At 44.1% G+C, this 21,348-nt stretch overlaps 3 protein-coding genes across 10 annotated transcripts in view; 2 read left to right on the forward strand and 1 right to left on the reverse strand.

The window, feature by feature from the left end:
* The window catches only part of BRCC3 (BRCA1/BRCA2-containing complex subunit 3), a 56,247-nt gene extending 46,342 nt beyond the window's left edge, over window positions 1-9,905 (reverse strand). For 4 of the 6 annotated variants that reach the window (XM_039222682.1, XM_039222684.1, XM_039222681.1 and 1 more), the window contains exons 1-4: window positions 9,716-9,905; window positions 9,041-9,057; window positions 8,181-8,235; window positions 1,916-2,035 (exon numbers count right to left, since the gene is read on the reverse strand). In XM_039222682.1, coding sequence (XP_039078613.1) covers window positions 1,916-2,035; window positions 8,181-8,235; window positions 9,041-9,057; window positions 9,716-9,838 — 315 coding nt within the window. In that variant the 5' untranslated portion in view covers window positions 9,839-9,905. The remainder of the gene's footprint in view (window positions 1-1,915; window positions 2,036-8,180; window positions 8,236-9,040; window positions 9,058-9,715) is intronic. The other 2 variants (XM_039222687.1, XM_039222683.1) reach the window with 2 other exon arrangements.
* A 596-nt stretch (window positions 9,906-10,501) lies between these two features.
* Window positions 10,502-16,287, forward strand: MTCP1 (mature T cell proliferation 1). Its single transcript, XM_039222690.1, has 5 exons — window positions 10,502-10,590; window positions 15,530-15,681; window positions 15,809-15,979; window positions 16,061-16,112; window positions 16,198-16,287. The coding sequence occupies exons 2-4, from the start codon at window positions 15,577-15,579 to the stop codon at window positions 16,106-16,108; spliced, it is 324 nt and encodes a 107-aa protein (XP_039078621.1). The 5' UTR covers window positions 10,502-10,590; window positions 15,530-15,576; the 3' UTR covers window positions 16,109-16,112; window positions 16,198-16,287.
* On the forward strand, window positions 10,503-20,399 carry CMC4 (C-X9-C motif containing 4). Of its 3 annotated transcripts, none has more exons than XM_039222692.1 (3): window positions 10,503-10,590; window positions 17,574-17,641; window positions 20,028-20,399. In XM_039222692.1, the coding sequence occupies exons 2-3, from the start codon at window positions 17,584-17,586 to the stop codon at window positions 20,174-20,176; spliced, it is 207 nt and encodes a 68-aa protein (XP_039078623.1). In that variant the 5' UTR covers window positions 10,503-10,590; window positions 17,574-17,583; the 3' UTR covers window positions 20,177-20,399. The 3 variants fall into 3 exon arrangements, with proteins under 3 accessions (XP_039078623.1, XP_039078624.1, XP_039078622.1); XM_039222693.1 differs by lacking the exon at window positions 10,503-10,590 and adding an exon at window positions 16,573-16,662; XM_039222691.1 differs by lacking the exon at window positions 10,503-10,590 and having other exon boundaries at window positions 16,669-17,641.
* The last annotated feature ends 949 nt before the right edge of the window (window positions 20,400-21,348 follow it).

The raw sequence follows: 21,348 nt of genomic DNA on the forward strand, positions 1-21,348 counted from the left end.
ATATAACCACAATTATAAACACTTTTTATACACTTATGTTCTGGGAGATGGAGAACAGATTAGTGGCTGCCAGGATTGGGAGCGGGTGTGACTTATACACAGGGAACAATTCTGCATCTTGAATGCTGTGGTGCTCACATATATTTACACATGTGACAAAATGGCATAGAATGACACCCATTGTATCCATGTCAGTTGTCTGGTTTCCATGTTGTATTGTGAATTATTTAAGATGTAGCATTTGGAGGAAACCAGGTGAAGGGCACAAAGACCTTTATATACTATTTTTGCAAGTTACCGTGAATGTATAATTATTTCAAAATAAAGAGTTTAAAAATATGCAAAAGGTACATGCCATGAGAGGTTGATAAATCTGAGTCTATAAAAATGCAAAAACAATTTGACTGGAGAAATAAACACACATCATGAATAAGCTGAGAAAAATCAGTATCCTTATCACAAAGGGCTAATTTCTTTAACACAGAGTGCCTATAAATTACTAAGGAAAAGATTGCCAAAGCATTAGAAAGATGGGCAAAGGAAACAACCAAGTACTATAGAGAGAAACACAAATGAATCCTACAAATTAAAAGCTGATCACATTTACTCAGAATAAGAAAAATGCTAATTAAAATTGCAAGAAGATACCATTTTTTGCCAGTCAGACTGGCAACAATCAATAGCTTTGATCTACCATGACCTGGTCGCACAAAAACAGAAAGCCATGATAATCCGCAGCGTCTGTGAAGGTGCAGGCTACAGGCTCGCACACTGCTGGAGGGGAAACCCTCTAGGGCTCCATCATACAGGTACGTGCACGCCTTTGTGAAATGCAGTGTGTGCAAGGTTACGCTCCTGCCCAGCAGAAGGTTACAAACAACCTGATAACCCTGGTTATGTCCAGGGACAGACTCTGAGGCCAGACTAGTCATCTGGAGCTATGAGCTGCAGACAACAGAATGCGGCATCTCTATCTAGCGCTGTGAACAACTGTCTAGATACACTGTTGTTAGGAAATGTCATAAGTTACATATATATCATACATTATCTATCATTAGATTATTATACCATATATATTATATGTACACATTAAACAACTTTTTAAAAAATATTCACATATGTTTCTGTATGCTCAGAATTCATCTGTGAGTATACATGAAAACCTGATAACCCTGGTTATGTCCAGGAACAGGCTGTGAGGGCACCGGGGCATAGATGTTGGAGGGAAATATTTACTTTTCACATGTTTTTGTACCTTTGAAAGTTTGTACTATTCGTGTGAACCACCTATTTTTAAAAGTTACTTTTTAATTGACAAGATAAACTTAATTCAAAAAAAAACAATGATTACTAAAAGCGTTGATGCAAATTTAAGTTGCTATAGCTGAGGTATAGAGTTCTGATGACAGGAAGCAAATGTCCCATTTGATCATTTTTTTGGTTATATTTAGCATGGAATATTGCATTCAGTTTTCAGCAATGCATGTTTTTTGAGAGGCAGCCTCAACCTCAATGAATAGAGACTAAGATAGTCAAGAGCCTAGAAATTAAATCATATTAGGAAAACTTGGGGTGGGGGGCGGTGGGCAGAGTGGACTGGGGAGGGGCAATGGGGGAATGACAGGAAGGAGGGGGAAGCTGCCCCACAGAGTTCATTTGACCCTGGGATCATCTGGCTTTTAAGAGCAGGAATGTTAGAAATTTCTAATTTTTCCAATAAAAGCCACTCGAAAGGAAAAATGGAAAGAAATTCTAATGAAGCAAACAATTTGCTCTCACAGGTAAGTATGCAAACTGGGAAAGAGTCACCAAGAAGAAACTGTGAAATCTCCTAAGGCAGCAAACAGAAGAGCCTGGCCTGGAAGTCCCAGCACCCGTGAGAGCACAAAAGCTTCCTATTGACCAGTAAGGATATCTCTGCCTCCGTTGAGGCCGCAGACAGCTGCTCCGGAGAAATTTCCACTCGATCCTTCCTCTTATCAGATCGTCGCAAGATGATGACAGAATGAATGTGAACAATTCTGACGGTGTCAACCTGGAGGAAAATCCATAGAAATGTTTACTTCTGTCTCTGCAGTAACATGTTTCCCTGCAATTATACAATCGCATGGAATTACATACTCAGTTTAAAAATTCCATTTAGAAAACTGACATTTTTCTCATGAGTAACACAATATGACAAATAAAAGACATCCAACCTCAATATATGCATTTCAAAACAAGATATAAAGGCTAATATTTGGATGAAGGAAGAGCGTTTTCAATGATCCAATAACAATCATTTGATTGACAACGATGTGCAAGTTACTCTCACAGAAAAGGATATGAGTCAGAGTGCAGACAATCCGAGTATTCAAAATGCTAACCGTTTAGTTAAGCAGCAAGTATCATACTAGAAACTATAAGTAAGTAAAGTAGTAAATCAAAACAGGAGCAGAGGAAAGGAATCACTTATATTCGAAAAAAATCTTCATAGGCTGACAAGTGTACGATTTCCTGAGTGCTGTGTGTGTGTGTGTGTGTGCGCGCGCGCGCGCACGTGCATGCGTGTGTGTGTGTGTGTGTGTGTGTACAGAACTTCTCTAGATGCCAAATGTATATGAGTGAGATGTTTGGGAGACAAGTTGGCCAACTAGTTTAAATAGAGAACTTGAAGTGGAATGGTAGACAGTAAGGCTAAGGAAAGTTAGAGTAAATTGTACAGGGCCTCGGATACCATGATCTGCAGGAATAACTGGAAGAATATTGTTTCCAAGAGCCTGGAGGTGGGATAATGATAAAATACTGGGCTAAGTAGATAGCAGAGCTGGAAGGAACAGATTTGAGCTTCATTAAGAAGGAAGAATCCACAAGATTTGGTAGCTAATGGTCCACGGTTGATAGAGGAACAGGAATTGTCAAGGACAACTCTAAAATGTTAAGGTTGAAAACTCAGTGGAACACAGAAAACAGATCTAAGTTTAGAAAGGATCATGAAGGAAGGAAGGAAGATAAGCTGATCTAGGATGAGAGGATGTAAAAAAAGACAAGGAACAGTGCTGGCAGAGGGAGCGAGGTCCACACCTGAATTAAGCGGGGGGGGGGGGTACCCGTGTTTAGGGTGGAGTAGACTAAGAGGAGCCAAGAAGGAAGACAGAGGAGTGCAAACAAGAAGAATGAAATGGCTCAAGAGTCTCACGGGAAAAGACGGGTGTGGCACTGACAGATGTTGCAGGGATAGGGGTGCAATCGGAAAGGAGGTTTCTTGAAGGAGCAGCCATTTGGCACATGTGGTCGCCTTTTGTGCCTTTTTCCACCCAGGGAACTTTTCACAGCCTTTAAATTCCCGGCTCATCCTGTAAAGAATGAGTCATTCTCCCCTCCTATACGGCTGCCCTTTAATACACACACCTCTCACTACAGTTGCTGGCATGCTGTGCTCCTGAAGGGCCAGGAACATGTTTGAGTCATGTTTTTACCCCCGTCAGCAGGACAGGGTCTGGCAGGCAGAGAGCGCACAATAAAGAAAAATCAAAAGCAGAGAGAGAAAGACACTTGAGGCAGAAAGACACGTGACCCACCGAGGAGCAACAAGACAAACAGCCGAGTTTTCAACAGAAAAAAATGAAGGCAAAATAAAGACATTTTCAGATGCAAAAAAATGAGAGAACTCACTATGAGCACAGAAGTACTAAAGGGACCTCTTCAGGGAGAAGGAAAATCTCAGATACAAAGGAGGAAATGAAAAACACTTTAGGTAAAATATGTGAGCAAACATAAAACAGTAATAACAATGCCATCTGGGGCTTAAAATATCCATCGAATTAAAACGTGGGACAACACCAGGGGCGCCCGGGCAGCTCAGTTGGTTGAGCGTCCGACTTCGGCTCAGGTCATGATCTCATGGTTCGTGGGTTCGAGCCCCACGTCGGGCTCTGTGCTGACAGCTCAGAGCCTGGAGCGGCTTCAGATTCTGTGTCTCCCTCTCTCTCTGACCCTCCCCTGCTCACGCTGTCTCTCTCTTTCAGAAATAAAACATTAAAATTCTTTTTTAAACTGTGGGACAATGCTAATTCAAAAGATGGGAGAATATAAATGTAATTAAAGTGCTCTAGGGTTTTAGGATTACCCAGAAAATGGTAAAAATAGTACTTTGTATTAGATTAACAAATCAAGAATTCATATTGAAAATACATAGGATAACCACTAAAAAGAGAGTAAAACTGGAAGATTAAAGTGGGATAATAAAGCATATTGGATTAATTCAAAAGAAGGTAAGAAAGAAGAGGGAAAAAAAACCCAAGCAATTCAGTCACACAGAAAGCAGAAAGATCAAGCCATAACCCACATATATCAATAATTACTTTAAATTTCAGTGGACTAAATACTCCAAGTAAAAAGATTATCAGACTGGATTTTTTAGCAACTATATGCTACTAATAAGAAACACACTTTAAAAATTTTTTAATGTTTATTTATTGTTGAGAGAGAGAGAGACAGAGCACAAGTGGAGGAGGGGCAGAGAGAGGGAGACACAGAATCTGAAACAGGCTCCAGGCTCTGAGCTGTCAGCACAGAGCCCGACACAGGGCTCAAACTCACGGACCGCAAAACCATGACCTGAGCTGAAGTCGGCCGCTTAACCAACTGAGCCAGCCAGGTGCCCCAAGAAACAGACTTTAAATATCAGTATACAAAAAGGCCAAAAATAAAAGAATGGAAAAAGATACGCCGTGGCAACATCTACTATAAAGATAAGGTCACTGAAATCATGAAGTTTAACATCTCTTTGGCCAGTACAAATCATCACAGAATTCTAGATGAGGGCATGGGCTCTTGAAAAATAAAATTACACCATTAAGATTGGGAGTGTATTTTACTAGTAGTTGATGCCCAGAGTGACTTTTGTGTCTCTCCCTCAGCTGAGAAGGTTTCAGTGCCTAGAGGAATGGGCAAATGAAGTTCAGGGTAGAGACCTGGGCAAGACCAGCCCAGGAACAGATGAAAAACAAATGAAGCATAAATAAAGGCCACTGAGGACTGACAGAGGTCCCTGAAAGCCACAGGTAGCTGTAGGGCCCGAGGAAGCCTGCTACGGTCACAGTCACATAAGAAGTAAGATATTCTAGGTTGGCTAGATTGGCCCCTACACCTTTTCAGTCTCAAAATCAAAGTACTAACAGTCAGTTCCTTCTGCTCCTCTATTCTCAGCATAGAACAAAGGCCAGTAGCACATGGCGGGCCCGGCCTTCCTTGGGCAAAATCTGGCCACATTCATCCATCTACGTGTTGTAGCCGCTTGTGCACTACGGTGGCAGGGTGAGTAACTGCAACACAGAATGTGTGACCTGCAAAGCTAAAAATATTTACCATCTGGCCCTTCACAGGGATTTGTGCCCCCTGGCATGCCTCTCCAGGGCTCAGAGGCAGGGAAACATTAATTTCCTATTGTAGGGAATGTGTCTTCATTCATACCACGTAGATTACTGAGAACATACTTCTATGTGAGGCGATGCAAGAGGGCCTACATACACAAAGAGGAAACAGTAGTCATGTCCGGGAAGACAGACAGGTGAGCCAGTCAGTGATTGGTAGCTATGCTCAAGGAGCCAGCGTAGCACAGAGGAGGCCCTCGAACCTAGCCTACAGGCCGGGGCAGGTTCCTTACAGGACACAGGCGGCACTGCAAGGCATAAGGAGAGGGAAGCAGTCCGAGCATGGTACTCAGCAGATACAAGGAGGGAAGCAGTACAGTGTAATCTGGAAACTTCCGTAATTTACCAACGTTAGAGCTTGGAGAGAAACAGAAATGAGATCAAGAAGGCCCTGAATGCTTAATGCCTAGGTCTCACCCCAGTCTAAAGGAGTTGGCATCAGGATTTTGTAAAGACTACTGGGTAATTCCAAGGTGCCCCCAGGCTTGGAAACTACTGTGGTGGGAGGAATGTTGGAGGAACAGGCTTGAGGAAGAGGAAAGTTTCGGTTTTGAACATATTAATTTAAGATGTCTGTGTCAACCTAAACTTGAACTAAGCAGTAGGGTATGAATTACGGAGCCTGGGATAATTGACATGAACTAGGACTGGATATTAACAACAGTAGGCAGAATGGCACAATGTTTCCACGTGTTGGGCACTTGGAAAAGTGCTTTCCATTTATTAACTTAATAACTCCCCCAGTGATACATGCATCCCTGTGTGTATAGCAGCACTATCAACAATAGCCAAATTATGGAAAGAGCCCAAATGTCCATCAACTGATGAGTGGATAAAGAAGATATGATACACACGACGGAATATTACTCAGCCATCAAAAGGAATGGAATCTTGGCATTTGCAATGATGTGGATGGAACTGGAGTGTATGATGCTAAGCGAAATAAGTCAGTCAGAGAAAGACAAGTATCATTTGATTTCAGTCATTTGGAATTTAAGACATGAAACAGAGAACATAGGGAGGGGGAAAAAGAGAGGCAAACCACAAAACAGACTCTGAACTACATAAAACAAAGTGAGGGTTGCTGGAGAGGAGGCGGGCAAGGAGAGGGGCTAGATGGGGGATGACCATTATGGAGAGCACTTGTCATGAGCACTGGGTGTGGTTTGTAAGTGATGAATCACTAAATCCTACTCCTGAAACTAATATGACACTATTTGTCAACTGGAATTTAAATAAACACTTGAAGTGTAAATAAATAAAAGCTCACAGATGTTAAATAACATGCGCAAATTCACACAGTGAGTATCCGAGGAAGGCTTTAAAGACAGATCTGTGTAAGCTCAATGTTGCAGCTAAAGTCATAGGGAAGGTAACATTGCCCGGAAGCCAATCTGGGAAGACAACGAGAGCAAGGCATATTTAATGCAGAGGATGAAAACCCTATAATGAGGGGCGCCTGGGTGGCTTAGTCGGTTAAGCGTCCGACTTTCGCTTAGGTCCTGATCTCGCGGTTCATGGGTTCGAGCCCCGCGTCGGGCTCTGTGCGGACTGCCAGCTCAGAGCCTGGAGCCTGTTTCAGTCTGTGACTCCCTCTCTCTCTGACCCTCCCCTGCTCACGCTGTCTCTCTCTCTCTCTCNCTCCCTCTCTCTCTGACCCTCCCCTGCTCACGCTGTCTCTCTCTCTCTCTCTCCTAGAAATAAATAAAACATTAAAAAAAAAAAAAAAAGAAAACCCTATAATGAATGGGAGGGAGGGGGTGGAATAGAGAGACACAAGAAAAGAAACAAAACCCCTGTGACAATTCAGAGTTGCAAGAAGAAAGACTAAGATAAGCACCAAGAAATAATCATCTGATATAACAATGGGGAGGTGGCTGGAGAGACAGAACTGGAAACCAGTCCTTGCTGGGTATGACTGGAGAAGGTAAAAAAATAATAATGATTGTAGTCTATCCTGTTAAGAAGTCCGGCTATTCAAAGAAGGATATAAGAGTAGTGACTACAGGAAAATATGGGATTGAAAAGTTCTTTTTCTTTCCTTTCTGAAAATGGGAGTAATTTAAGCGCAATTGTATCGTAAGAGGAAAAAGCCAGGTGACAGGAAAAGGTTGAAGACTTGGAAGAGAGGACATTTGATAAGTAAGGAGACGTTTGGTCCAGGGGTAATAAGTAGATGGAGTCACCACCTGATGGCTTTTATCATGTCCCTCATGTGCTTGATAGGAAGGTAGAATTTATTTTTATTGTATTTTTCAAAGGCCTTGGTCTGCAACATATTGGGAAAACAATGAAATGGCCCTATATCAGAATTAGGTTGAGAAGCATTATACTAGATCATGAAAGCTAGAACGTGCCAGAAAAAGGCGAGGTGGAACTGCAAACAGAGGAGTCAAGGTAGACTACGAATTATGAGCAATGGACTTGGGATAAGGAGATAACAGTGATATGAACCAGATCTTAAGGTGGTGAACCAGCCAGACGTCTCGAGGAGGGTGGGAGAAAGGCCAGAAAGCAGACAGATAGATGACAGCAAGGAGGAGAGCTGAGTGCGCGTACTCATCTGAATCTGCTACAGGGAATAGAAAATCAGTTCCATTCCTAGTGAGTACACTCTTCCTGTGATTTTACTAGAGAGGACACTTTACTCGGCCAAAAATGTGGGCCTGCACAAACCAGATTAATCCGTGGCTGAGATCATCCATGTGAGGACAGAATCCCTTCCCAACGGCAAGTTTCCATCATGCAAAATTCTAGCACACATACCTTTTCAGGAACTGTGCGCATTTCAGTTCCGGTATATGTAAATTTGGAGTCATTCCTTTTGGGGATAAATTAGAAAAAAAAAGGGGAACTGAGGTTTGTAATATAAAAAGGTATTAAAACAAAGTAACAGGATTAGCAGTTTTTGCAATGAAACCTTGATCAGAGACAAAGGGAGAGTGGCTAAGTATATGTTTACTGACGAAGCCAAACTCCTAGAATCCTGGGTACTGAGGAGGTGAGCTTGAGAAGTACATACTCTGCTCCTGTCTGAAATTCAAATAAAGGTAACCCAAAGCTTTTGCCAACTGACACATTCAAGCTACTGGGCATTTGTCAGATCATTGTAGGGTGCTCCAGGGGGAGGCAGAAAGCCACTGACCAGAGGAAGGCATGGGTTAATAGGGGTAAATGTCTTTTAACGTTGCATATTGTCTGCTACAAAGAAAATTATGTGTATTTCATTGTCACTTCAGGGGGCAGAGAATGTAAAGTATGTCAATCAAGGCAACAGAACACAGGAGCACCATATCAGTGAGCAAAATGATATTTATAAGAGTCTTCATAGTTTCACTTTTGATCTTGGTATCCAGACCCACATTTTTCACATAAGGTCATATGTTTATCAACTGACAATACTCCTCCTAGGAAGTAAGGTCGAAAGACATATTCAGCCTTGGGGTGAAATTTAAAGTGTATCGGTAAGGGAGCTCCAGATTATTAATGTAAGTTAAAATACAAATTGTATAAAGTATTGTGAAACTGGTCGCAACAGAAATCGTATACAATATTGCGAAACTTGTAATTTTCAGTTAAGAATAACATATAGGTTAAAAGGTATCAGTAAAGAAACATAGTCTTACCTTGTGTCATCATTCAACTAGAGTGGGGAGAAAGCAGAAAACATTATTGATCACATCACACTAGTCTGATGTACATGGATGCAGATTATATGAAAATTAGGTCATGTGTTTCTGTACGCTGGCGTGAAAAACTGGAGAGTTCTTATTGTGGACTGTAAACAACTAAGGTCTATTTCCTCTTTGGTCCCTGTGCAACGTCAGTTAAGCCCGCGGAAACCTCTGCGTCTGTGCAACCGTTTTCTCTGTGGTTCTCGAATACAGTTAGGCTTTCCAGAAGGAAGACTGGATGCGAGAGCAGGGGCCCTAATGGTGGTTGGCTGCTTCCTAGTACGCGGGTGTCCTCATTATGGTGTAATGTCTTTACGGCCTGACTTGCGATTTTGGTCAATGGGGTGGTAAGTGCAGATGTAAAGAAAAGCACAGACTAGAAGGGAAGCTCCAAGGCCCATCCGGACGCTTCTGCAGATCGCAGGGGGTTTGCGAGAGGGTAAAGAAGCGTGAAAACAGAGGGGAAACGGGGTCCCTACTGTGGGACCATCCGGAGGATCATTCCAAGGATCTCAGTCAGGGGTGCCTGTAGTCCCCGCGGCCCCGGGCGCTGCCGGCACCCACCCCGGGACCACATTGGGACTGCTCAGCAGGGTTCCGGCCAGCCGAACTGACTGACCCACTCACCTCCCCTATGCACAGCCCCATCACCTCCTCCTTCTCTGTGCTCAGAGCGTGGTTGAGACAAACCAGGAAAGCATCCGACTCGAGATGAACCGCCTGCACCGCCTGTACCACCTGCACCGCCATCTTGGTCCGGCCCCGCTCACGTCCGCCTCGGGCCCAGTCGGGCCTGGCCAACCGGGTGCTCTGGCGCGCGGGTTCCGCGGGGGCGGGGCTTGGGGAGCGCGGGCGGGGCGGGGCGGTGGGGGCGGGGCGGGGCGCGAGGCGGGAGCGCGGAGGCGGGGCTCGGGGCGCGGGGGCCGGGCGGGGCCGGCCCGGCGGCACCTGGGAGACGCCCGCGTCGGTCGGGGCGGGCGTGGCCGTCGGGCGGAGGGCGGTAGCCGGCCGCGGTCGGGGCGTCAGGCCGGGCGGCGGGGTCGGCAGGGAGGCGGCGCTCGCGGGCCGCGGGCGGACGTGGTCTGTGAGCGGCGCCCCGGCGGCCGGGCCGGCGCCTGTCGAGCGCCCGCGCCCATTTTGCCCGCCCGCCGAAGAGAGCCGTACGCGGCCTACACGCTCCGGGGACAGCCCTTTAAGGCGGCCTCGCCGCGCGCGCCGGCCTCCTGAGCCCGGGGGACGCTCGGTTGAAATTGGGTCCTAAGACAGTTCAGGTTTTATTTTATTTCGCTTTGCTTCCAAGTTACGGCCCCGAATCTCGTACAACTGTCCCCGGAGCACTTCCGGTTGCCGGCCCTCGCCTCCTAACTTCGGTTCGGGTGACTTCGGCCCGCCCCAGGCTCACGTCCCGATCCTGCCTTGAGTGGCCCAGGGCGGGGGACCTGGAAGTTTTAGCCTCCCGGCTCCTGAGGCGGATTAAGTAGCCCAAGAAACATTATATTCATGTGAGTAACCTCTTCCAGAAACAGTGCTATACTGTATCTGAAAAAGTATCACTCTGAAGCTTGGCTTTTAGGTACCTGCTTGTGTGATACAGGGACGGGAATGGGGGCCGTGAGCTTTCACCGATGGTCGGACGTATCGCAGCCCATACCCACAGGCCAAGTGTCCCCAGCTCTCCTTGTCCTGATGATATCAGTCATGGTGAAACTGTACGTAAAAGTCCTTTTCTTTTCAGGAATGGCAAACGTGCCACGGGTAAAAGTACAGATCTTTCCACTCCCGAGCTTAGGAACGACACGTGGATATGAGGAACCATTCTAAATCCAAGGGAAATATATGCCGTGCCACCTCCACAGCCCACCAGTGTTTGTGTTTCTTTGATCTGCTTTCCAGTTCCCCGTGTAGTGTTGAAGCCAGGCGGACATGGCAGCACTGGAAAGGGAACATTCCGACGTTCTACTTGAACGGGTGTTGATGCTTTGCTCTTTTCTCGGAAGTCAGTTCCAACCCAAGTCTCCCCACCACAGGCAGGGCCCGCATCCACTGGGATTATCTGCCACATATATGCCACCAGCCTCCATCTTGACCTAAGGTTTAATGTTCACATGGCACCTGTGTCCATGATTCATTCTGATAGTAATGAAGATGGGGCAAAATTTCAAGTGTGCAATAATATTAGACCCATCGAAATCTTCACTTAAGTATCAGCTTTACACCATACGTTATGTCCAGTTACTGTTCACGGCAAGTACGCCCTGCTATGATAGGACAAGGTTGGCCATTCTTCTCAGTATTATGTTCAGCAGTGGAATATTCTGACTTTATAAAGTGCCTTTAGACACCTTCAAGACGAAAGACACCCTTTCTTTGTTGCTGCTCTTAATTACTCTCAAATTTGACAATGATGTTCTCTGACTTATATAATGCTTGCCACTGCATTTCACAGTTCTAAATCGTCAATTGCAGTAGAAAAAAAAAGACTTAAAATTTATGGCAAACTTATGTGCTAGACACTCTACTAAGCAGATATATACCTTTCTATGTAAACTGCCCCAAGTGGAATCAGACCCTACAACTTCCTAGCTGTGTTGTGACCTAACTTCTCCGTGGCTTCCTTCCGTCATCTTCAAGTGCAGGGAATAAAAGACTCAATATATAAAAAACATGTAAGAACTGATCAACAAGTTCTGACTATTATGATCAATACGTTCTTTTTTTCTCATTAGACACCTCAAAACACTGAAGACTAGAGAGGTTAACGTGCCTCAAGTCACAAAGCTAGTAACTGACAAAATCAGGATTCATACCGTGGCCAGACTGCCTCTAGCGAACACATTCTTAGTAACGTCACCCATTGTAATTAAATCACTTTATTAATTCACTTCAAGTAGAATAAATGTCCTCAACTAATTAATACTTAAAAATGCTCCAAACACCTGAAAATTGAAGTAAATTATACTCTTCTTAAGAAAGCCCTCCTATGTTATATATCATCCATTTGAAACATAATTTACGAAATCCCTTACTAGGAAATAACTCTGTCTAGGCCAGTACGGTCTCTGACCGTAGGGTGACCCCCATGGGGACCATCTGTATCCGTGCCTTCACAGATGATAAAGCTAATATAAGCACTTTTTGAATGAATTTGCACATGACAGTATTCCTTTGAGTTGAGGGAAACAAGCTTATGTTCTGTGTATTACATTGCACTGTGTACCTCAGTTTATCTTGAGGATTTAAGAGATTCATCTTAGTTCAAGGGGTTCTGAAGTTTGTGAGCAAGTTTCATGCACAGAAAAAAATGTTCTCTAGTCAAACACATTCAGGAAATGGTCAACAAAAGATAGTTGCTTTCCTGTGTAACTTGCCAGAGCTTTTATAACCGTAAGAATCCCAAACTTCTTTGACCAACGAAACAGTTAGGGACAACTGTTCCAGGAATGACATTTAGGGAAACGGTGTATAATTCCTACAACCTGGGCTTTTGTGTTCCTTGATCTGAAGCTTTCCCACTCAGCTTCTGCTCTGCTCTGGTAAGGATGTTGTCCTTTGTGCTCTCATGGCAGCTTCTCAGTCCCTTGACCACTGCACTTGCCTTTCACTGGGCCTTCACGCTGTGTCTAAGTGGTACCACACACAAGTCCAGGGTCATGTGCTGGGGTTTGTTCCCGGGCTCACGCTGCTGATGCCCAGCATGTCGGTCTTTAGGTCACAGCAGCACATCACACCGCCTTTCTTCTGAAAATATTTTATAGTGACTCATGGGCCTCTTTGTAGTGATTCATAGTAACTCAGACTATCATCTCCAATTTGTTTGCCCTCTACACCACTGGAATCATTCCGTTTCAATGTCAGTGTAACCACTAAGATTTTACTTTTCATTCAAAACATTTAAATGCCAGTATATCGGTGGTTGTCTGTGAATGAACCTGTCTGTGAACTTGAGATGGTACTGAAACCCTTAACACTTGGTTTCTATTTTTTATTAAATGGTCATACTTACTTCTTTTGTACTTGAAATCCAGACATTAATATACTTTATTTTGACATTAGTACTTATTTGGTTTTTGTTTGTATCTCTCTTTTCCAAAGCCCTTGGGAATAGGAGAGACAGAATGACTGTATCTGCTAAATGGAAAAAAAAAAATGGCTTTCAAAAAACATATAGTTATATAATACACCTACAGAATCAATCTCTACTTGTGCATATGAGGTCTTTATTTGTTTCCCCTGGCAGCATACTTATGCCCCCACTCACAGGGACACTGACTAATATTTGAGACTTGGGGTACACATTACCGTAGCATCCCTGTTCATCAAAGAGCTTATAATATTGCCTTTGAAGGGAGATAGGACTTAAGAAATAAGCAAAGCAAATGTGCAAGGCAATTTAAATTGGAGGCCAAAATATGGGTTAGAGCGTAGACGTAGATGCTGCAGTAGTCCTAGGAGGCGAGGAGGTTTCAGAGAGAACGCAGGCACGTGCACTCTGCCGCAATAGGACTGAGATACACAAAATGGCCTGTGGAAGCATTTTAGGCAAGCGCAAAGCAAGAGCAAGGATCTGGAGCTACAAATGAGCCTAGTGTTTAGGGGGAAATCTGTCTCCAATACGGTGGTAGTGGTGTTTGCTGGAAGTGGTGACAGACAGCATGTAGCAACTGAACAAGAAGTCCAAGGCAACGGATTGATGGGTTTTGAGTCTGCAGTATCAGGAGAGGTGGTGTTGCCACTGAGAGAAATTGGGATGTGGCAAAAGGGAAGGGGTTCCACCTTAGGTGAGTTTGAGAAGAGAGAGCCTTAGGAGCTTACAATGGGCTCAGAGTCACCTCCATTCAGGGTACAATGGCTGGAGCAACCATGAGGCTATTGAATTAACCACTAACATCAGATTGTTTCCTATACGTTCCTATAAAAGATATTTTCTATTTTTAGGGACGGTGAGCTAATGGTGTTAAGGGAAAAAAATCAGATTGTTGTCCTTGAAAAGAGGGCTTGGTTTAGCTCAGTTAGTTCATTCTGGCATTTTCCTGGACTGCTGCATCCTGCGTTCTGGCATCTCATTTGCTCTTGACAATCTCAGTTTAATGGTTTAACGACGTCTCGAGATGTGCTGTGGCTCCTCTTATACCTAAATTCCACCCAGTGGGAATAGGAGGCCTTTGTTTTGTGGGGACAGATCCCCCAATGCCGTATCTGTGCTCTGAGATACAAATACAGTGAAACTGTGCCGTGACACTAGGAGGCAGGTACAAAGAACTCATTCCTGCAAAATGCAGGTCAAGTCATCGCGAGGCCCTGAAATGAGATCCGGGCCTGGGCAGAGAATCCTTATGGGGTTAGAGCCTGGTGTGTGTGACAGAAAGACTTTGCCCAGCAGCTTTGCTTCCTTTACACCACTCAGAGGGCAGAGGGGTTTTTCTGGCCTTCTGACTTGGAAAATCAGAATTTAAACGCACACCTCTATGGAGACATGGGCTCCTGTGACATCCTGAAGCATTATGAAAACGAAACAAGGACGTAGATGGATAAGTATCATTTGCTCTCAATTCCAAATCACCATGACCCCCAAGGTCTTTTGTATCTGTAGAAGTCCATGAAGCTACTTTAAATATTTTTGCTAACATGAAAACCCCCTTCTGGAAATGCCCAACTGGTATAAGTAACCTTTCTAAGTAACCTAATAGGTCGTTTGTCCTTAAAACAAACTTTAAAAAAAAATTTTTTTTTTTTTTTTGAGAGAGAGGGAGAGAGACAGAGTGGACTGGGGCAGGGTCAAAGAGAGAGAGAGACAGATTGGACTGGGGCAGGGTCAAAGAGAGAGGGAGACAGATTGTGAAGCAGGCTCCAGGCTTCTGAGCTGTCAGCACAGAGCCTGGCGCGGGGCTCGAACTCACAAACCCTGAGATCATGACCTGAGCCAAAGCCGGATGCTTAACTGACTGAGCCACTCAGGTGCCCCCTTAAAACAAACTTTTAATTTCAATTTAGCAATGCACATAATCCAGCCTGCACAGTCTTTTAAAAATGGAGCTGTTTGGGAAGGACTTTTACCTGGAGGGTGTGGCACACACACATCCGTTGTGATACTGCTTTCTTGCCCATGTAAGTGCCCTCAGGCACGCTCCTGTACACACACTGTCGCTGACCACACTTTGTCGATACTGCTTTGTGAACGCAAAGATTGGAAGATCACTGCCTGGCTTCCTGAGTTGCTGCGTGCTTTGCAGTCAACAGTTTGCATTACCTGAGGCTCTGCTGAGCGTCACTCAGTGTCCCACAGGCAGCTTCAGGTGGCCTCGGTTCTACTTAGGCTGTGCAAGTAGACGTATATGAGTTTTAGTTCTGGTTGGTGGTTGCTAGTACCAGGTCGCCTTGCTCACTGGTGAGTTCATTCAAACCCAAAAAGTCACACCTGTGTCCTGTGCGCGGGTGCTACAGGCTCAGGTGGAGAAAAGCAGGGCTAGAATTGGAACCCAAAGCCCAGAATGGCAGGAGAGGATGCGGGGGCTCCACCCGATCACCTCTGGGTTCACCAAGAGGGTATCTACCGCGACGAATACCAGCGCACGTGGGTGGCCGTCGTGGAAGAGGTAACTCTCTATATTTTGCTTTTTTTTTTTTTTTTTAATTGATTTTGCTTTCAAGCAACATGGTTTCTAGCCAGTCTCGGTATCCTGAAAACTTTGCTTTTATTTTTGATCATTTTTTTCCCATCAGGAGACAAGTTTCCTAAGGGCACGAGTCCAGCAAGTTCAGGTTCCCTTAGGTGACGCAGCTAGGCCAAGTCACCTTCTCACCTCCCAGCTACCTCTCATGTGGCAACTCTACCCTGAGGAGCGCTACATGGATAACAACTCTCGCTTGTGGCAGATCCAGCATCATTTAATGGTACCTGTGTTGCTTCATCATTTTCCATTGTCCTGGGGCTCTTACGACAGAGTGCTCGATAAACTTTTCTTTTTCTGACAGGTCAGGGGAGTACAGGAGCTGTTGCTTAAGCTTTTGCCTGATGATTAACCTGGTATGTATTTCTGTTTATCCCCTATTCTCCCTTCTTTTTCACTCTCTTCGGCTGCGGTGATTTTAATGATCTATTTTTTTTCCAGGTGCTGGGATTCTAGGAAGATGTGCTCCACTGTTCTATTCAGTACATGGCAATCACTTCATCCAGCACTGCAGTGCACCCACCTGTGGGCCTGGGGGGAGGGAGTGGGTTGAACAACCGCTCAAGAACGCAGAAGCGTAGGAAGGGTCATGAACAACAGCGCAAGCGGAACTGCAGAGAGGGGGTTACACAGGCAGAAAGCAAGTCAACAAAAGCACTTAGTCAGGCTACGTAACTTGAAGTCGACTCCTGTGGAAATTGCCATAGAACCTTTCATGGACATCATCAGCTGGAACTGGGATCTGATGAATCCCACAAAAGTCAGCACCTGCTACAGAACAGATGCCCTGACCACCAAGGACTTGGTGCTGATGTAGACAGAAGAGAGCGGCTGCTAGCAGCGTCAACATCTATCTGTCGCTTATTTGCCCTGCAGCAATTCACCTGCCTTTCCTTCTCCCGTCCTGTAAATATCTGAGGTTTTGCTCCGGTGTTTCCCATCCCAGTACTGACCTAACTTGGATCTACCGAGAACTTAGGGGGCTCTGAAAAAAAAAGGAAGTCGATTCAATTAATGGAATTAGCTACCAAGGCTCCTGGGCCTTTTTCCTTTCTGCAATTGTGCCTTCAAATTATTAGAAGTTGCCGATCAAAATCATGGGCACTTAAATTCATTCTCTGGTTATAGATATGTTCAACAAGTTGGTTTCTGTAAGAGCTGCAGAAGATATTTTAGCTGCTTACCTAGCACCTTTCTCAGGAAGTAATAATAGCACCAAATATTGCTGATTCCTAGGAAAGCGTTTACTACCTGATAATTTACTGAGTTAAAGTAGTCATAACTGTTTATGTACATTAAAAGTAAGGTTTTTACTTTTTACATCTTGGGAATCATGCCTACCATGTACCGAGTCCTAACTGCCTTCCTTCCAGGCCCTACTGTGTGTACTTTAGTCCTTCCACTAACGCTTGGAGGTGCGTAGGAACGGTCCCCGATGTACGCGTGAATCGTAGGGGAAATAACTGCAAGCAGTGTAGTCATTGACGAGGAGTGGTTCTGTGAATGATAGATCTGAGCAGCGGGCAGGACTGTTGGGCTGTGGCATGGGCTCCTCTAGCCCAACACTGGTTTACAGTATTCAAGATGAGCTGATTGAATTCAAGGGTTTTTTTTTATGTAAATCTATTTATAGCTTCCAAAATGAATGAAATGGATGTTATAAAAATACAGTTGATTCATCCTATGAATGGGAAGAGTATTTTTGAGTGCAAATGTTTTCCAGCATACCTAGTTGTCTCAGAAAATAATTCCGTCTAGAAGGGCTTTCAAGTCTTTATGGATAAAAGACAAAATAAAAATCATTTTTCTTATTTTAGTTTTCTGGATATGCCGCAGAAGGATCCGTGCCAGAAACAAGCCTGTGAAATACAGAAATGTTTACAAGGTAGTATGTTAAATGCTTTTTTATATTTTTCCACTTTACCTGTGAATTGACTACAAGAGACCAATTTTTCTTTTTATTAGCAGATGATATTAACTCCCCTCGAATGTAATAATTCTGTAATTATCCTGACGATTTTCCTCATTGTATCATCAAAGATGCAGAAAATAAAAAGTGATGTGATCTAAGCTTGGTGTTTGCAATCCTGGTTGTACATTAGAATCACCTGAAGAGCTTTAAAAACTTGCCGAGAACAATTAAATCAGACTTTCTGAGGATGGGTTCTTGCAGGAACCAGGGAAATTTCATCACAGACATATTTTAATGTACAGCCAGAGTTGAGAGTTACAATGCTAAGCAAAGTCTCTTTTTTTTTTTTTTTTTAGTGTTTGTTTATTCTGAGAGAAAGAGCGAGCATAAGTTGGGGGGGGGGGGAGTTGGGAGCAGAGACAGAGAGGGAGAGAATCCCAAGCGGGCTCCATGCTGACAGTGCAAAGCCCAGCACAGGGGCTTGAGCTCATGAACCGTGAGCTCATGGCCTGAGCCAAAATGAAGAGTCTGACACCTAACCAACTGAGCCACCCAGGTTCCTCGAGCAAAGTCCTTTTTAAAAAAGACTAGTTTTAAATGGGTTGCTTATACTTCACTGTGGCTGACAAGTCACTTTTGAAAAGCAATCAGGTTGGAAGTGGGGGTTGAAAAAAAACAATTGGAATTCAGGCTGCCAAAGTTAGCAGCTGTCTTAAAGGTAAAAGAAATTTCAAGTAAAGCATATTTGATGTGATTTGTCCACTTGGTTTTCTCCCACAATCTGGTTTTAAATTGGCCAAAAACTTTGGCCAAATGCTAGAAGATTTTACGTTTTTAAATCAGCAAACAATTATTGGTAGAACAGATAGAAAAAGCTTCAAAGCTTTTTGAATTTCAAAACTGCCGTTTTTGATCATTTTTCCCATTATATAAGTAATACAGATGGATGCCCATGAAAATACAGAAGAATCAGAGGGAAAGATGTGAAAATTTACCCAGAGATTCACCACTAAAGAAAACCCTTGTTTGTATATTTCCTTTGACTCTTAACTTTCATTCTTGACCTCTTCATTTTGTGATGAAAGAAATATTTCATAAATATCTTTTTTAAATTTTTTAATTTATTTATTTTTGAGAGGGAGAGAGAGACAGAGCGTAAGCTAGGGAGTGGTAGAGAAAGGGGGAGACACAAAATCTGAAGCAGGCTCCAGGCTCTGAGCTGTCAGCACAGAGCCTGACATGGGACTCAAACTCATGGACCTTGAGATCATGACCTGAGCCAAAGTTGGACGCTCAACCAACTGAGCCACCCAGACGCCCCCTTCAATATCTTTTAGTCTAAAATGTTAATGTATAATGATAATGATACTTTATTCATCGTTTTCTTCCCTTCCTCCAAACTTAAGAAAAAGGAAGATGTTTTTCACAATTCCTTCTCCCAAATAAATTCTTACCTTATTTGAATTAGCAACCCATGGCTGAGGGAGAACAAGAATCAACATAGGGATTCTCCCTTGCTACAGTATGGGAGGATTGAGGGCTGTAAGGACTAAGAGTTAGCATTAAGCACAGCCACAAGGGTTTTAAACACATTACGTCATTTAATCCTTTCATCCATCAGTTAGATGCTATTATTGACCCCCATTTACAGATGGGGAAATTGACACAGAAGTTCTATAACTTGTCCGGGGTCACACAGCTATAAGGGGTACGGTGAGGATTTGAACCCATTTGATCTGGCTCTAAGCCTGGACTCAACCACTCAGCATGCATTGCTTTCTTTTTTTTAATCCTAGATAACTCCCATGCACCCCATTTTAGCACCAGGGGACTCAGATCAAGTGCAGCTGACCTAGAACCTTTAGGTGAAGGTCTCCTTGACTTAGGGCCTACGTATAGTAAGGGTCTTCACGTATTTTCTGTAAAGGGCCAAACAGTAAATAGTTTTGGCTTTGCAGGCCATGAGGTCTTTGTTGTGTAGGGTGTGGGTGGGTACGTGGGTGTGTGTTTACAGCCTTGAAAAGTGTGAGAACCATTCTGAGCTTGCGGAGGGTCTGCAGCCGCCACTGTTCTAGAAGAGGGTACATAAGCTATTAACTCAATTTTAAAGAAAAGGAAATTATATAAAAAATTCCTCCGACCAGTTTGTAAATCTTGCTTTTTTTTTTTTTTTTTTTTTTGGTAATTAGCCTATTGACTGGTGTCTACATCAGAAAGAATTAAGTGGACCTGGGTACATCCTCTTTCTTTCATGTCTGGGGACACAATAAAGTGAAAAGGAGGGGAAGGCACTGATCTGAACTCCCCCAGGCCCTAGTGCTATGAGATCATGACTAGGGTATGCGTGTCTGTTTTTCAGCCAACAACTACATGGAGTCTAAGTGTCAGGCTGTCATCCAGGAACTGCGCAAGTGCTGTGCTCGATACCCGAGGGGAAGATCTCTGGTCTGTTCGGGGTTTGAAAAGGAGGAGGAAGAAAAGCTGACACCGAAGCCTGCAGCAAAGTAGAGTTCTGCTGGCAAGTTCAATGCTGCGCCATGTTTCCACCAAGCGAGTTTTATGTGTCTTCCTGTGTCTTCAGACCAGGTAGCAGCAAATAGCAAATGAAAAAGTCAACTATAAAAGTTAATGAATATGCCATCTATGCAGAACGGATAGAAATATAAATATATTAAATATGTACAATGTAATGAAACCGAGCTGCTAAAATAAACCTGTTAAGTGAAAAATTTTCGTTTGGTACTTATGATATTGTGACTTATAAGAAATCTATATTTGGTCTTTATCTCCTTTCCTGGCACAGAGCTTCTAAAACTCTTGGAATTTCCTAAGTGGTAAGAGTGATAAAGGTGTCTTGTCACATTAATGAGGTCACTTTTTTTTAATGTCTTCATTTCTGAGAGAGAGAGAGAGCATGAGCAGGCGAGGGTCAGAGATAGAGGGAGACACAGAATCCAAAGACAGGCTCCAGGTTCTGAGCTGTCAGCACAGAACCCGACGCGGGGCTCAAACCCACGAACTGTGAGATCATCACCTGAGCCGAAGTGGGACGCTTAACCGACTGAGCCACCCAGGCGCCCCAATGAGGTCACTTTTTGAAAGTCCCTGAGTAACCTATGGATGGGGGCTGGTTGCCAAGGGGAACCAACGATGTGATTCGAGGGTTGGAAGTCTCAATCCACCAGTTCTCCCACCTTTGGGGAAGGGAGAGGGGCTGGAGGTTGAATCAGTCACCAATGGCCTGTGTAATGAAGCCTCTATAAACCCCAAAGGACTGGGTTTGGACAGGTGCTCCTCTGCATGGGGCCCTGCCCTACGTACCTTGCCATCTGGCTGTTCATCTGGGTCCTTTATAATAAGCTCGTAAATGTTTAAGGAAATGTTTTTCTGAGTTCTGTGAGCTACTCTAGAAAATGAATCAAACCCAAGGCAGATGTCATTGGGAAGCTCACATTTATAGCTGGTGAGCAGCACAGTAGCAATCTGCACTCAACAGGTGTCTGAATTGCGGGGACTCTTGTTGGCCCTTAACCTGTGAGATCTGGTGCTAATTCCAGGTACGTAGGCTCCTAACTAAATCTCTCCACTGAGAATTGGAGAGTTGCTCGGCGGTGTTGGAAAAAACACGCTTTAAAGCTACAGACATACGTGTTCATGCACTCTCTTTAGCATTTGAGTTC

This window comes from Hyaena hyaena, unplaced genomic scaffold, assembly GCF_003009895.1.
Source record: "Hyaena hyaena isolate Hyena2069 unplaced genomic scaffold, ASM300989v1 scaffold_1178, whole genome shotgun sequence".
In the NCBI taxonomy this organism is placed as follows: domain Eukaryota; kingdom Metazoa; phylum Chordata; class Mammalia; order Carnivora; family Hyaenidae; genus Hyaena; species Hyaena hyaena.